Raw genomic sequence first — 14,987 nt, forward strand, 5'->3', positions numbered from 1 at the left:
TTAATATGGACAAATAAAGTCATATATACAGTGATTTATCCATGTTGGCCGAGAAAATATGTCTGAGAAATATCTGAAAGAAAATAACAAGTCTCTTTGGGAAAGTAATAGGGTGCTGTGGCCAAGTGGCAAAGGTCCTATAGATGTTTTTTTTTGTGTTGAGTTGCGGGGAACTGATCTCGGTCTCCCTGTGCGATGATGGGTTTTCAAAATACAGCAGATAAAGAAGAACTATATAAGTGTGTGTGTATATAATTATTATTACTTATCATAATTACTGTGATTATTGTTGTTGTTGACAAGATGCAAAAGTGCATTTAGTTTTAATCTAGGCAAAAAACTACATTTCAGTTCGTCACAAAGAATGCTCAGTTTGGTAAAAGACCCGTCACTCCATTAAAATGTGTCCAGGCTGGTATAGTCTATACGTCTGTGACGTTCCTATGTTGGTTAAATTCCAGTTCCTGTGAGATCGTTACTGAAAAGAGAAACATGAACCACAAGCCTGTGTTTTATTCTGAGGGAGAAAATATACAGATACTCACAGTGCAGAGAATGATCGCCGCCCTGTTGATTTTCAGCTTTTGGTCCGTTTTGGTGGGACAGGCTTCGAGTCCAGGGAGACACACTGTCCACTTGCAAGCTATATCCATCAAAGTGTCCTTCTCTCGCCGTCTCCCCGGCCGTCTCAGTGACAGGACTCACGAGACCAGGCTAGGGTTAGCCCTTAGCATTATAACACTTCATATAATGCATATAAGTGAACACATGTTTGAAACTCACATATTATCAGATGATTGTAAATTATTCACAGGACAGGCATTTAGGTCTTCGATAAATCCTGTAGTTGATATACTATTGTGTTTATTTGTATTTTCTACTGAGCTCTGAGGAACTCCACTAAAGTCTGTTTCTTTAAACGATCCCGACCGTGCAGAGCTTTTCAGATCAGAAGATAATAAGTGCAAAAATCTGTTTTGATTATGTTTATAATCATGACATAAAATAGTTATAGGTGGACCTCATTTTAAAAAACTGTACACATTTATTCTGCACACACTTCTCACAGACTCAATGCTTTTTATGCTTTAAAAAATAAAGATGTATAGCCTTTACTCCCTCAAATTTGTAAATTCGTCATTTTGAACCAGACTGAAAAATTACCATTGTTAAGTTGTTAAGAAAGTAGGAAAACAAACATGAATGCCAAGGCCACGTGTCCACAAGTGTTTTTTTTTAATTATGAACTTATTTATTTTCATGTAACTTTAGTTAAGTCTGTTTTGAAATTACAAAGCACGTCCTATCCAGCCTTACACTCTGTAGCTACATGTGCCTGTGGAAGTCTGTTCGCTCTGCGCGTCACGACACCTTTCTCGGTCATCAGAGCAGCTCTGAGTCTGTGAAGCTGGCCGGTGTCAGAGCCCAGCTGGGCGTATCTTCACTGAGGGCCTGAACCTCAGCTGCTGTGGAGGTGAAAAGCGCCCCCTAGCCTCCCTCCGAAGAGCAGCCTGCATCCTCATCTCATCACTCTCATTTCAATCTGTAAAACAATGTATAATTACATATAACCGCATCCTATTCTTGAATCAGTGTGTTTGGCTGCACGAGGAGAATGATGTCTGAGGCCGTGTGGGTTTTCAGTGTGATCCTGTAAATACGCAGAATTTAACAGGGAGAATAAACACACACACACACACACACACACCAAAACTCCAAAATAATACTGAAGAAAAAACGTGAGAGGTGTCTCAATTTCATGTGCTGTTGTCCCACGCCTTGTGTCGCTCTGCAACAAGGAAAAGGCCATTTTCACAGGGTTGCCAGTGTCTTAGCTAGAGGTGCTGAGGTCAGAGGGAAGCAACTTTAGACAACCGCTGTGGTCGTTTAAAGTTTGAATCTAATCGGAGGCAGTGTGAGCTGACCGTCTGGTACAGCCACGAATTGTCCGAGAGGATCGATAGCGTGAACAGAAAAACAGCACACAGGACATGCAGTAATCTGGGTGGGAGGATATGAGAGCATGCACAATGACCTCAGCACTGGCCAACGCAGGTGAAAGTGAGAAGAATCGATGTTAGCAAGCTGCTGAAAGAGTAATGCGAGAATATGCATTAATATGTAGGTACCGAATATATGGAGTCTTGGAGTTGTTCCTTGCTAGGGAAATATCATTTATCATATATGACTTTTCTTCCAGATTATGTTGAACATGTCAGCATCTCTAAAATAAATATCTTAAGAAGTAATGGTCATATATAGTCTGTCTGACAGCTTTCTCCAGAACTACAGCATTTACTAACAGTTTCCTTTACTATGAGGAACTGTCACCCCGAGCTCTCAATGAAGAATGCAACTCTTAATGAAATCATTTTCCATGAACGCTACTCTCTGCCATCCTGGAAAACGGACACGATAACAAAAATACTAGACCGGCTAATTGATTAAAAACCATTAAACAAAACAATAAACGTATATATTGTTTCCCACCTGTGTTGTCAGCATCTTGCAAGGACAATCTAGAAATGAGAAAAAAGAGAATACAAATTAAGCTCTTAAAAAGAGATTCTGCTTTATTATTACATTTCTTAGCAGACACCTTTGTCCAGGGCAACTTACAACACATCACATCATCTTTTTTACATACAGTTGGGTTTGTACTGGAGCATTCTGGGTAAAGCACACTGAAAAGAAAACTAAAACTCGTTAAGCTTCAATTAAAATGTTCGCTTTGCTGACTTTCATGACTGATAGACAAATGGGTGATCAAACTCAAGGATTGCATTGTTTTTGTAGGTATAATGTACAGTATTGTATTTTATTATTGTCACGCTTGTGGAGGAGATTCTTCAAGGAGGAATGGTTTAGTATTAGGGGTTAAAAGATGGGACCTGATCCTGTAGTCTAAAATTATTTTATTTTCCTTGTTGTGGGATCAGTTGTCATGTTCTGCCTTTCTTTTGTCTGAGTATCACACTTTGATGTCCTTTGCTGTGCCATTTATAAATAATTCTGTGCCTCGAGGCTGACATGTTTTCCCTGAGCGTTGGGTGCCCTACCTGCCTGCTGTAAAACCGCTTGGCAGCCTCGACACACATACACACACCCAGCTGCAGTCAGAACATCTCAAATACCGCGCATTTCTCACAGTCTCAAATTCCAGTGTTGCTGGCAAGAGTATTTCCTTCCATTAGCTGGTATTACAGAAGCAAAGTTAATCAGGACTCAGACTCTTAATTAGGAGATTAAACTAATTCCTCCTTTTCATTCATAGAAACATAATATATCCTAGATTGGCTAATGAAATGTTCCGATTTACACTGCGTGTCTTCCGAGAAAAATAAAAAATGCCTTTCCTACGTGTTTGGTTTTTTCACCCCCATCAAAACCAAACTTGTTTTGTGGATACATGATTCCTCAAGGAGAAGACTGTATCCCAGAAACTGCCTCTGAATGGCTACATGTGTCAAATCACTTCATGTCATGTGAAGAGAAACTAAAGTAACACATAAAATACAGCTTTAGAGGACGTAGAAAGTGAACGGAGGGAATTAGTGTTACACTGTATCTGAGATCTTTATGCTTCATTTATTTAATTGATTTAAATATCCCTTAATTTATATCCCTTCCTTTTGAAATAGTACTTCGGACTATATTCTTCAATTTGAGGTACATTTGTATTGGTATTATTAAAGCTTGGATATACCAGCGACAAACAGTGGCTTCAAAGCGAGCTTGTTGTCTTGAAATGCCTGTAATTTGAAATGACACCCAGCTGATAAGATTGTTATTGTGGGCCTCTCAACCTCTCAGGGTCATTAAATCATCACTAGACCAAATAGATGTGGCATTTTAGTGTAAGATATTAAGGCATTCACTTATTATTATACATGAAATCCCTTCAATATTTACCCGAATAGTGCAGTGAAGATCGCTCAGTGTGTTTTGAATGATATAAAAGTGGGTAAACATATACACTGTTGGTGTTTATCAAGTCTTCAAGAGAAGGACCTGCAATGAAAATAGTGCAAAAGTGTAGGATTTTATTAAATGTGAGAAAGCAATGCACTCTGGTAGTGTACAACTAATTCAAACCTATAGAGGAATCCAATCACTGTTTACAAGAGACTTTCAATTTTGTATCAGTCTGTCTTTCACAAAATAAACCAGCCCACAAAGATACGATAGAGGTATACTGTTCAAACAGACTTAAAAAAGACTGTCAAAAGAAGGTGAAATACACTCATAAGACACCCTATTGGAAATGAAAAGGACCGAATAATATGAATAACAAATGAAAGGTATGAAAATATGGGATTCATAAATCAGGAAATTATCAGGAAACATAAAAAGTAACCAGTCATATATCATAAATCAAAGACTTCAAAGAAAATCCCAAAGTACAACAGGGATGTGATTCTACACCGATAAACAAAGACAGCATTTTCGATTTGTGTCTTCTTCCAAATTTAAGAACAATCAGAACTGCTTGGTTTCTTACGTACAGGCCAGAATCTCTTTTCTGTCACTTTTCTTTACTTTTCTTGTTGTTGCTTCTTGATTTATATTTATTTAACACGAGTGTTTAAATAACACCGGCATTACCTGACACGAGAGATTATAAAATGAGCTGTTCTTGTGCTGGGTTTGAAACCAGTCAGAAACACCTAATTTCACTGTGTACAATACTTTATATACAACCTACTGCCAGTGAATTTAGAAAGCAGCTATACAAATATGTGTGATCATGTGAAATAATAGAGTTTTGCATTCTTCTACAATGTAAATACATTTTTAAACACAGATTGTGTAATGCTTCATTCGTCTCAGTGTATCTGAGTAGGAATGTTTTGTGTTTATTGGCGGGATTGTGCACTTAAAGTTAATCTTCACTATTGGTAGTTCTAATCCAGATGAAAGATTTAAAATAATTGATCAACCTTTAGACTCATATAGGGAGTGCTGATTAAAGCCAATATTTTTTCTAGACTGGGTTAAAAAAGGAGAAAAGAATATATATTGAATATTAAATTACAGATTTTATTCTAGTAAACAAATTAACATTATTTTTTTAAGATTGCAGAGAGAGAGAGAGAGAGAGAGGCAGGCAGGCAGGCAGGCATTAGGAGACATATTTTTAAAACCCTATTGTTCATTTAAATCTGACGCATCTCCACTATGACTAGAGACTCTGAGGAGGGGTGTGTCGTTGTCACTATCCTGTAGTGTGTTTAATCCGTCTACATCTGCCATAAGGTGGTCCAGATCACATCTGAGCCAACATGTATATATATATGAAATTATATTTAGAAGGGATGAATGGATTTTGCTGCCAAGAAAGGAAGAGTCTTTGATAAAAAAGAAAGAAAAGCTGATTCACAAATGCCAAGTGTCATGCAACTAATGGGGCAGATGTTGTGAATTATGAGTCAGTCTACCGACTCCGAAATTGCATTGTAAATGAGTTTCTTAATGAGAACCACTGTTTGTGGGTCAAGGAACTACCTAATCATGCTAAATCAATTGACTTATTTTTAATGTATTTATATATATTAAAATCCCTCCAAGACACTGGACTGATGAACTAATGATATTTGTTTGAATGAAGGAAGTTCTGCCAATTCCTGAATTTCTTCAAGCCTTTCCAAATCTAGTTACACATCACTGTGCATTAGCATCTAATCTGGGCTTGTTGTTGTCTTTCGCCGAAGCAAGATGTGCTGCATCTGGCGGTTGTCTGCTCTGGCTGGTGGCACAGATTTGACTTATCGTATGCAGAACAAGTGCACAGTAACATTTAAGGATTTATTTAATTTATACACAAAGAACGTGTGCATTACAGAAAAAAATGATGCCGAGGTCTAGAGTTTGTTGTGCGTTTATGTACAAGCAGTCTTGGAAAAGGATCTATTTATAATCTTATATGTTGGGCTTTTAAATAGTATATTGCATTGTTTGAAATTGAATAGAATGTGTGAATAGTAAATACAATATACATTTTGTAATTGCATGCCATTTATTGGATTAAGTAAAAAGCTTTCACTGCTAGTAAACTTTATGCAGTTTCTGTGCCCCGATGTAAAGAGAGGCTATTCTGTGTGTGAATAAAATGAGTTAAAATCAATAGCTTTTATAGCCAATGTTGCCAGACTCTTAATGAAGCTGCTGGATGAAGGCCTCCCCAAGATTTTGTGATCTACAGCTTCTCTTTTCCACTTCGCGCCTGCAAAATGTATTATTTCGTCTTCCCATCTTCTGATTGGTCATCTATTTTTCATCTCTTGGGATGGATTTGATAGCGTCCATTGTCCATCATTGATCAAATTACTTAATAAATTAAAATGTTTGCAGAATAGAAATCAGCAAAAAGTGCTACACACACAGAAGAAAATTCCTAGACATATTTTGGCACACACTAGCCCCGTGGATTTTTTTTACTCAGCCCTACAACAAAAATAACACACAATCTGCACGTTTAATTACATTGAAATCTAATTTCTAATCAAAAGCACTACTGATTGTATCACAATGACAACATTAATTTTGTTTTAATTTATTAACTATAAAAACGCTCAGTACAATCATGATGGCACATGAGTCTGGATTACACACCAATCTGCACAATCTGTCCCTTTCCTTCACAAGACAGACGATGAAGGTATAGGGAGATAGTATACTATATATCCTACCATCGTCAATAAAACAGGCTAATAATGTAATTGAGACTCTGAAATCCTCTCTTTGTAAACTTCTCATGTAAAATTGGATTTGGACAGCCAGCTAGTGTGTGCTGACAGTAACACACAACCCTACAAGACCCTAGTGTTCGAAGGCCAGACCCATCGCCTCACTTACAACAGATTCGACACCTTCAATATAAACTCACGGCGATAACGACGAGTTCTACAAGTTAATTAGCTGACACAGAATCTTAAACACTTGGAGTCTCTCCTCATGCAGATGTGGAGCAGAAAGAGCCAGAGTTTCTCTCAGACACTGGATCACAGAGGCTGAACTGTATTGTGTTGCCACTAGGGGCATCACAGGCAGGGGCTGAGATCTGGAAACTACAGCCTATATTTTTGAAGTGATACTACCAAGTGAAGACAAGTCATTGATGGTCAATGTTAGTTGAATTAAGTTCCCAAATGGCCTTAAAGTAATTACTGGCAACTATGTTATTAATTAATTAATATAAATATTATATTATAGATAAACATTAAAGAATTGCAGATTTGTGACATAACCTTGTCTGTCACTCACATCATAAATTATTAATACACACAATTTACACCCTGATTTGTGTTTTTATGAATACATCAAAAGCAAAAGATTAATAACAGATAATTAACAGGAAATTGTGTATTTGATAGAACACATAGGCTACAATGAGGGATAAATACAAAATGCACAACATTGCACAACAGCGTGCTGAACTCATGCACTGTGAAGGACCCGTGCCACTGTCTTATCTTGTTTTAGTTTTTATGGTTTGTATACAGAGATTTAAAATCTGCCTCTATGTACATAATGTGATCTGGAAAACATAAGTAGATGGTGAGATTATATTAATCTATGCGACCTTCAGGAAGTGACTGTATATCAAGTGAATGTAGACAAAGGCAGGTTGATTGTATTGATCTTTTTAGGTGCATCCAGGCGGGCTCTACAAAGTTTAATTGTTAGTCAAAAGAAAGCACTTAAATCCAACTTTTGCTCTTCTCTGCTCTGTTCCACTTTAATCCTTATCATCCATAATTACCACACGCTGTCACTGAAACAAACTACTCCTAAACTACTACTAACCACCCCTTTGTCTATTATCACTGATACTAACTGCCAAACAATGGAAAAAATTATAATATCATATTCAATACAACACAACATATACAGGCATGTTCCTGCTGATGACAGTATGCAAGTTTCTATAAGTATCTTAAGTATTATTATTATTAGTTTAATGAACATTGTTACATTTTACATTATAACCCCCTAATCATACATAAATATGACCCAATAAGTGAAATACAAGCCTACATGCAACACACCTAAACCACTACATTAAAAGTGAAGGCATTATTCAGTACCACACTGAACTGCACTACACTTCTGCACCAAGCACTCAAAACCTGCTTTAACTCACCATCCTGCACTTGGCATCAGCCCCTGGCCATATTGCGAGGAGAAGTGCCGTAAAGTGTCGTGAAAGAGAAAGACGCGGAGGAAGGGGCAGTTTGCGGTAGAGAGGCGGTTTGAACAGACAGCGGGTAAAGCAGCGGCAGGGCGGCCTCAGCGAGAGCCGTTTCTTCTGGATGTCATTCGCTTTTCCCGCAGGACCTTTTTAACAAGTTATACACACACATATATATATATATATATATATATATATATATGTATATCTCTCGGGCAGCTCCTGGTCTGATGAAACCCCGAGGCGGAGACGCGTGTTTACAGCTCACCTGCATGCCAGGGTCAGCTCTGAAGCGGCTCTGACTGTCCATTAACTGACACACACATGCAACACATCACAATTATACCAGCTCCACAGGTATTTATATACACAGTTATTATATATACATATGACCTGTGTATCTATCCATCTGTCTATCAATGCATGTTCGTATGTCGTCTCTGTGTGTGTGTGTCTATGAACACTTAGCTTGTGTCTTGTTTGTGTTTTTATGTAGTACTTATTGTGTTGTATTTATTGGGCTGGTGCAATATAATTTCCCCTTTGGGCATTCATAAAGTACTATCTTATTTTATATGTAGGTATATGTATGTATGTGTGTGTGTATGTATGCAAGCTTGCATGCATGTATGCATATGTGTGTATACACCGATCAGCCATAACATTATGACCACTGACAGGTGAAGTGAGTAACACTGATAATCTCGTTATCATGGCACCTGTCAGTGGGTGGGATATATTAGGCAGCAAGTGAACATTTTGTCCTCAAAGTTGATGTGTTAGAAGCAGGAAAAATGGGCAGCGTAAGGATCTGAGCGACTTTGACAAGGGCCACATTGTGATGGCTAGACGACTGGGTCAGAACATCTCCAGAACTGCAGCTCTTGTGGGGTGTTCCTGGTCTGCAGTGGTCAGTCCCTATCAAAAGTGGTCCAAGGAAGGAAAAGCGGTGAACCGGCGACAGGGTCATGGGCGGCCAAGACTCACTGATGCACGTGGGGAGCGAAGGCTGGCCCGTGTGGTCCGATCCAACAGACGAGCTACTGTAGCTCAAATAGCTGAAAAAGTGAATGCTGGTTCTGATAGAAAGGCGTCAGAACACACAGTGCATCGCACTTTGTTGCGTATGGGCCTGCGTAGCCGCAGACCAGTCAGGGTGACCATGCTGACCCCTGTCCACTGCCGAAAGCGCCTACAATGGGCACTTGAGCATCAGAACTGGACCACGGAGCAATGGAAGAAGGTGGCCTGGTCTGATGAATCACGAGTTCAAGGTGTAGACTTGGCCTCCAAATTCCCCAGATCTCAATCCAATCGAGCATCTGTGGGATGTGCTGGACAAACAAGTCCGATCCATGGAGGCCCCACCTCGCAACTTACAGGACTTAAAGGATCTGCTGCTAACGTCTTGGTGCCAGATACCACAGCACACCTTCAGAGGTCTAGCGGAGTCTATGCCTCGACGGGTCAGGGCTGTTTTGGCAGCAAAAGGGGGACCTACACAATATTAGGCAGGTGGTCATAATGTTATGACTGATCGGTGTATATGTACAGTGGGGGAAAAAAGTATTTGATCCCCTCCTGATTTTGTACGTTTGCCCACTGACAAAGAAATGATCAGTCTATAATTTTAATGGTAGGTGTATTTTAACAGTGAGCGAGAGAATAACAACAAAAAAATCCAGAAAAACGCATTTCAAAAAAGTTATAAATTGATTTGCATGTTAATGAGGGAAATAAGTATTTGACCCCTTCGACTTAGTACTTGGTGTCAAAACCCTTGTTGGCAATCACAGAGGTCAGACGTTACTTGTAGTTGGCCACCAGGTTTGCACACATCTCAGGAGGGATTTTGTCCCACTCCTCTTTGCAGATCCTCTCCAAGTCATTAAGGTTTTGAGGCTGACGTTTGGCAACTCGAACCTTCAGCTCCCTCCACAGATTTTCTATGGGATTAAGGTCTGGAGACTGGCTAGGCCACTCCAGGACCTTAATGTGCTTCTTCTTGAGCCACTCCTTTGTTGCCTTGGCTGTGTGTTTTGGGTCATTGTCATGCTGGAATACCCATCCACGACCCATTTTCAATGCCCTGGCTGAGGGAAGGAGGTTCTCACCCAAGATTTGACGGTACATGGCCCCGTCCATCGTCCCTTTGATGCGGTGCAGTTGTCCTGTCCCCTTAGCAGAAAAACACCCCCAAAGCATAATGTTTCCACCTCCATGTTTGACGGTGGGGATGGTGTTCTTGGGGTCATTCCTCCTCCTCCAAACACGGCGAGTTGAGTTGATGCCAAAGAGCTTGATTTTGGTCTCATCTGACCACAACACTTTCACCCAGTTCTCCTCTGAATCATTTAGATGTTCATTGGCAAACTTCAGACGGGCCTGTACATGTGCTTTCTTGAGCAGGGGGACCTTGTGGGCGCTGCAGGATTTCAGTCCTTCAAGGCATAGTGTTACCAATTGTTTTCTTGGTGACTATGATCCCAGTTGCCCATGTAGTTCTGGGCTGATTCCTCACCGTTCTCATGATCATTGAAACTCCACGAGGTGAGATCTTGCATGGAGCCCCAGACCGAGGGAGACTGACAGTTATTGTGTGTTTCTTCCATTTGCGAATAATCGCACCAACTCTTGTCACCTTCTCACCAAGCTGCTTGGCGATGGTCTTGTAGCCCATTCCAGCCTTGTGTAGGTCTACAATCTTGTCCCTGACATCCTTGGACAGCTCTTTGGTCTTGGCCATGGTGGAGAGTTTGGAATCTGATTGATTGATTGCTTCTGTGGACAGGTGTCTTTTATTTAGGTAACGAGGTGAGATTAGGAGCACTGCCTTTAAGAGAGTGCTTCCCTTTAAGAGAGTGCTCCTAATCTCAGCTCGTTACCTGTATAAAAGACACCTGGGAGCCAGAAATCTTGCTGATTGATAGGGGATCAAATACTTATTTCCCTCATTAACATGCAAATCGATTTATAACTTTTTTGAAATGCGTTTTTCTGGATTTTTTTGTTGTTATTCTGTCTCTCACTGTTAAAATACACCTATCATTAAAATTATAGACTGATCATTTCTTTGTCAGTGGGCAAACGTACAAAATCAGCAGGGGATCAAATACTTTTTTCCCTCACTGTATATGTATTCAGCCATGCGTGTGTATGCATTTATGTATATGTGTGCAGACATGCATGCATGCATGCATGTATGTATATGTGTGTATGTATGTTTGCAGGCATGCATGTATGTATATTGTATATGTGTATGCAGGTATGCATGCATGTATGTATATTAGTATATGCATGCAGACGTGTGTGTTGTACACATATACAGGCTTTTGTAGTTCTGTCAGCTCTGGTGCACGTTATAGAGCATTTGAATCTGAGGAAACATTCTGAATTGTTTCTTTCCCCCCCAGTCATCTTTGGCCTCAGTCTCACTAACCGGTATAACCATGGCTACAAAGCAGAGCGATCAGGGACGCATTTTGCTGCTGGAAGAAGAAATCAGGAGTCTGTCTGAGGAGCTAGTGCAGTGCCAGGTAACAGTCGGTGTGACATGCCCTGTGCGCCGAGTTCCACTAATTCAATGTACACAATGTACCTTAGGAAGAACAAGGGGGGGTTTGGGCCGCTGTTCCAAGTAGTGACGTCCTGTGAACAAGCGCCACAGTCAGCCAGGCACAGCACTTCTGTTCATTAGACTGCTTTTTATTTTAGCCTAATTAAGAAACAAAACAACATAAAACACACAAACACATGTGTCTCTCTCTCATTTATATATATATATATATATATATATATATATATGCACTAGGACATTTTCATTAAACTTGGTATGTAAATAAAAAAAGGTTTCTGCCAATTCAATTGATTCAATTCAATGATTTGTCCATAGGCTAGATTGTATTTTTGTATCATAAAGTTTAGACGTCTTCAGTTCGCATAGGCCTCGTCCCATGTCACAGGCTACACACTTGTACTGAATTCATGTGTATTCATTTTTTTTAATGTCAGTGTCAAGGAATCCCATCACACTATAACTATCTCAGAGCAAACATGGCGGACTAAGGTTCAGTGCGTGAAACTGTTTTTGCTCCTGTCAGCTTTTCAGTTTTAATAACCCTGACCATTCAGTGGCAAGTGTGAGCGTTAGGACCTGAACTCAAATCTCCTCATTGGTTGAGCTGGTGACACATGGTTGTGTGAGTGATGGATGAAGGAATATATGCACATTGTCGCATCACTGTACTGTGATATTATAATTGCTGATACAGAGCTTTATTGTCACTCCTGGTATGTTGCCTCACACCCAATATCCACTGTTTATTCGTTTTGGTCAGATCTGTAAGAAATCAATACACTGTCTTCAAAAGTGACTTCCTGCAGATTGTGCACACACACGCATGTACAAGCACATACACAAATGTACACTCACACTCATTCACACACATACACATATTTTCAAGGTACTCAGCTCTGCAATTAGATGATTTTCTGGAACGTGTTCACAATTCAAATGCTAAGTTTAATACGTTTTCTGTTAAACTGTTAAAGCCACAACAGCAAAATGAATTGCATACTTTGAATGTTTTATTTTATATTTAACATGTAATCTAACGTTTTTTGTTTTGCAGTTGAAAAAACACACATTCTCAATGAACATAGAATTAGGGAAGGTCCTCGTCTCTAAAATGTCATTTTCGGAGGCTGTGTTTAGCAGTTGACTGAGTGCAGTTTAGCAGGACTCAGCATTGTCTCGGCTTCAGGTCACAAGACAGACACGTGTTCCCCTGGCTTCTCCTGTTGAGGGTGAAAGGTTAAACCCAGAGCAGTTTCAGATGGATTAGATCAGATGGTCCATCCTCCCGATAGGGAGAGACGATACTTTTATTTGGGAGACTTATATTTCTCCGGGAAAAGACCAAGCAAGAGTATCCAGCCACGAGTCCAAATTAATCAGGCCAGATGAACCGGTCGTACATGGCTGCATGTGAAGTTTCATGTGAGAAGTCTGAATAGCCGGCTAAAACATACTTGCAGTGAATCTCTTGTAGTGCGTTTCTGTTTTGAACCCTGGGTATTTCTTGACTGCATGAGAGACTACCTTTTTGAAGTTAGACTGTTCTTAATTCATCATTAACTGCAAAGTGTGGGCCCAGTGTGTGTGAGATCTTTATCGCGCCCCCATCTCTCCTTCCACTTTGTATGTTCAGCCCATGGTCTGTCAAGGTCTGCCTCTGCCATTTAGTAAATAATTGATGAGACACTTTTGAATGCGGTTTAAAATTCATGTACTAATTGGAGACCAGTAGATTCCAGCGAGAGTGATGACTTTTATCTTATGGTGATGCGAACGCAATGTAACAGATAATTTTTTATTAAGTCAATTGGAATAAGTCGGTCTTTTAATGTTCAAAACTGTGTAGTTTTAGATGTTTCTCATTAAATGTAATACATCTTAAAAAAAAAAAAGACTTGCCATGTGTTTGAATTGGAAATTCGACAGACTCGCCTCATTCCCCTGGCAGTTTCACTTTCGGTCATCAATTTTTACTTTTACCTAGGATTTGTGATTTATTTTTGATGAGATAAAATATATGATTATGCATGTGTGTCTATGTATGTATATATTAATATGTGTCTGTGTGTAGATATATCTGAGCCTTAATGGAGTAATAATGGAAATTTGTTGTAGTTTATTTAGAGGCTGCTTTGGCTAGTTCCATCTTATATTTTATGTTTTTGTTTTTATAAACTAAATCTAATTGTATCTTCCCCTGTAATCTGTACAGCTCAGTTTAAATCTGAACCTTTTATAGTAAAATGACAGTTTCAGAACCACTATTCCATCCTTTCTATTACCACCAAGCTATATAAAGATTTATTACCAGTCATGAAGTACAACATTCTGAGATAAGCGCAGATCTGATGAGAAAAAATATCGGCTGATCGGTGTTCGATCCCCATAGTCACACACATGCGGAGAGTTTGTTCCATGTGTAACTGCTGATTTGTCCCCTAGTCACGTTGTAACATGGACCAAACAGGAAGTGATCTAGATCTCATTTATGAAGGGGATCGAAGCGAACGTCTTAATTCTAATCTACCGCTAACACACACGAGCGAATGAGATCTGGGTCCTCTGATCTCGCTGCCAAGCCTCTCTCTCTTCATCTGGTTAACCTAGCGTTCAGACGACTGCAGCTGAGCCCGAGGGGATGAGCTTCACCCGAGTGACTCCCACCTGGCTCTGCTCGCTGCTTTCTTAGCTCCAGCTCGCTTTGGTGCGGTTTGGCCAGTCAGCTTGCCGTAGCCCCTGGGAGTCTGTGTGTGTTCATTTTCTGCAGTTTGCCCATCCGGAGTCCGCATGGTTAGCACCTTGCAGTGCGATGCTGGGGCTGCAGGGCAGAGGGGAATTGAAATAGGTTTGACCAGCAGCCTAAAGTAAACCAAAACATAATGCATAATGATAATGTGAATAATGTAACCTTGATCGAAGTTAGAACTAACTGAAGGGTTATTTCGTTGCAGGCGGATAAAGAGTTTGTGTGGTCATTATGGAAACGGCTTCAGGTGGCCAACCCAGACCTGACCCAGGCGGTGAGCTTGGTCGTAGAACGGTGAGTATTAATTCTAGAACCCTGGTAGTCAGGTTGTATGGGGGGGAGTCCTTGTCCCGTGTCACATGTCTGTGATGGACAAGTTCAAAAGTGGGCACAAAGGAATACAACTATAATATATGTGTTGCTGCTTTTTGGGAGGGGTGTTATTCCATTTCATGTTGGCAAAAATGTACTCA

General features: G+C 39.9%; 1 protein-coding gene and 1 long non-coding RNA gene across 3 annotated transcripts in view; one reads left to right on the plus strand and one right to left on the minus strand.

The window, feature by feature from the left end:
• Positions 1–1,191: 1,191 nt before the first annotated feature.
• Positions 1,192–8,231, minus strand: LOC136766860 (uncharacterized). The gene is made up of 3 exons (XR_010821782.1): positions 8,144–8,231; positions 2,491–2,519; positions 1,192–1,543 (listed from the first exon to the last, which is right to left on the minus strand). It is a non-coding gene; the product is annotated as an uncharacterized LOC136766860 (long non-coding RNA).
• Positions 8,232–8,334: 103 nt separating this feature from the next.
• The window catches only part of cntln (centlein, centrosomal protein), a 106,204-nt gene continuing 99,551 nt past the window's right edge, over positions 8,335–14,987 (plus strand). For both annotated transcript variants that reach the window (XM_066720709.1, XM_066720708.1), the window contains exons 1-3: positions 8,335–8,548; positions 11,605–11,727; positions 14,720–14,808. In XM_066720709.1, the coding sequence (XP_066576806.1) occupies positions 8,516–8,548; positions 11,605–11,727; positions 14,720–14,808 (245 nt within the window). In that variant the 5' untranslated portion in view covers positions 8,335–8,515. The remainder of the gene's footprint in view (positions 8,549–11,604; positions 11,728–14,719; positions 14,809–14,987) is intronic.

Source organism: Amia ocellicauda, chromosome 13 (genome assembly GCF_036373705.1).
Source record: "Amia ocellicauda isolate fAmiCal2 chromosome 13, fAmiCal2.hap1, whole genome shotgun sequence".
Classification (NCBI taxonomy): domain Eukaryota; kingdom Metazoa; phylum Chordata; class Actinopteri; order Amiiformes; family Amiidae; genus Amia; species Amia ocellicauda.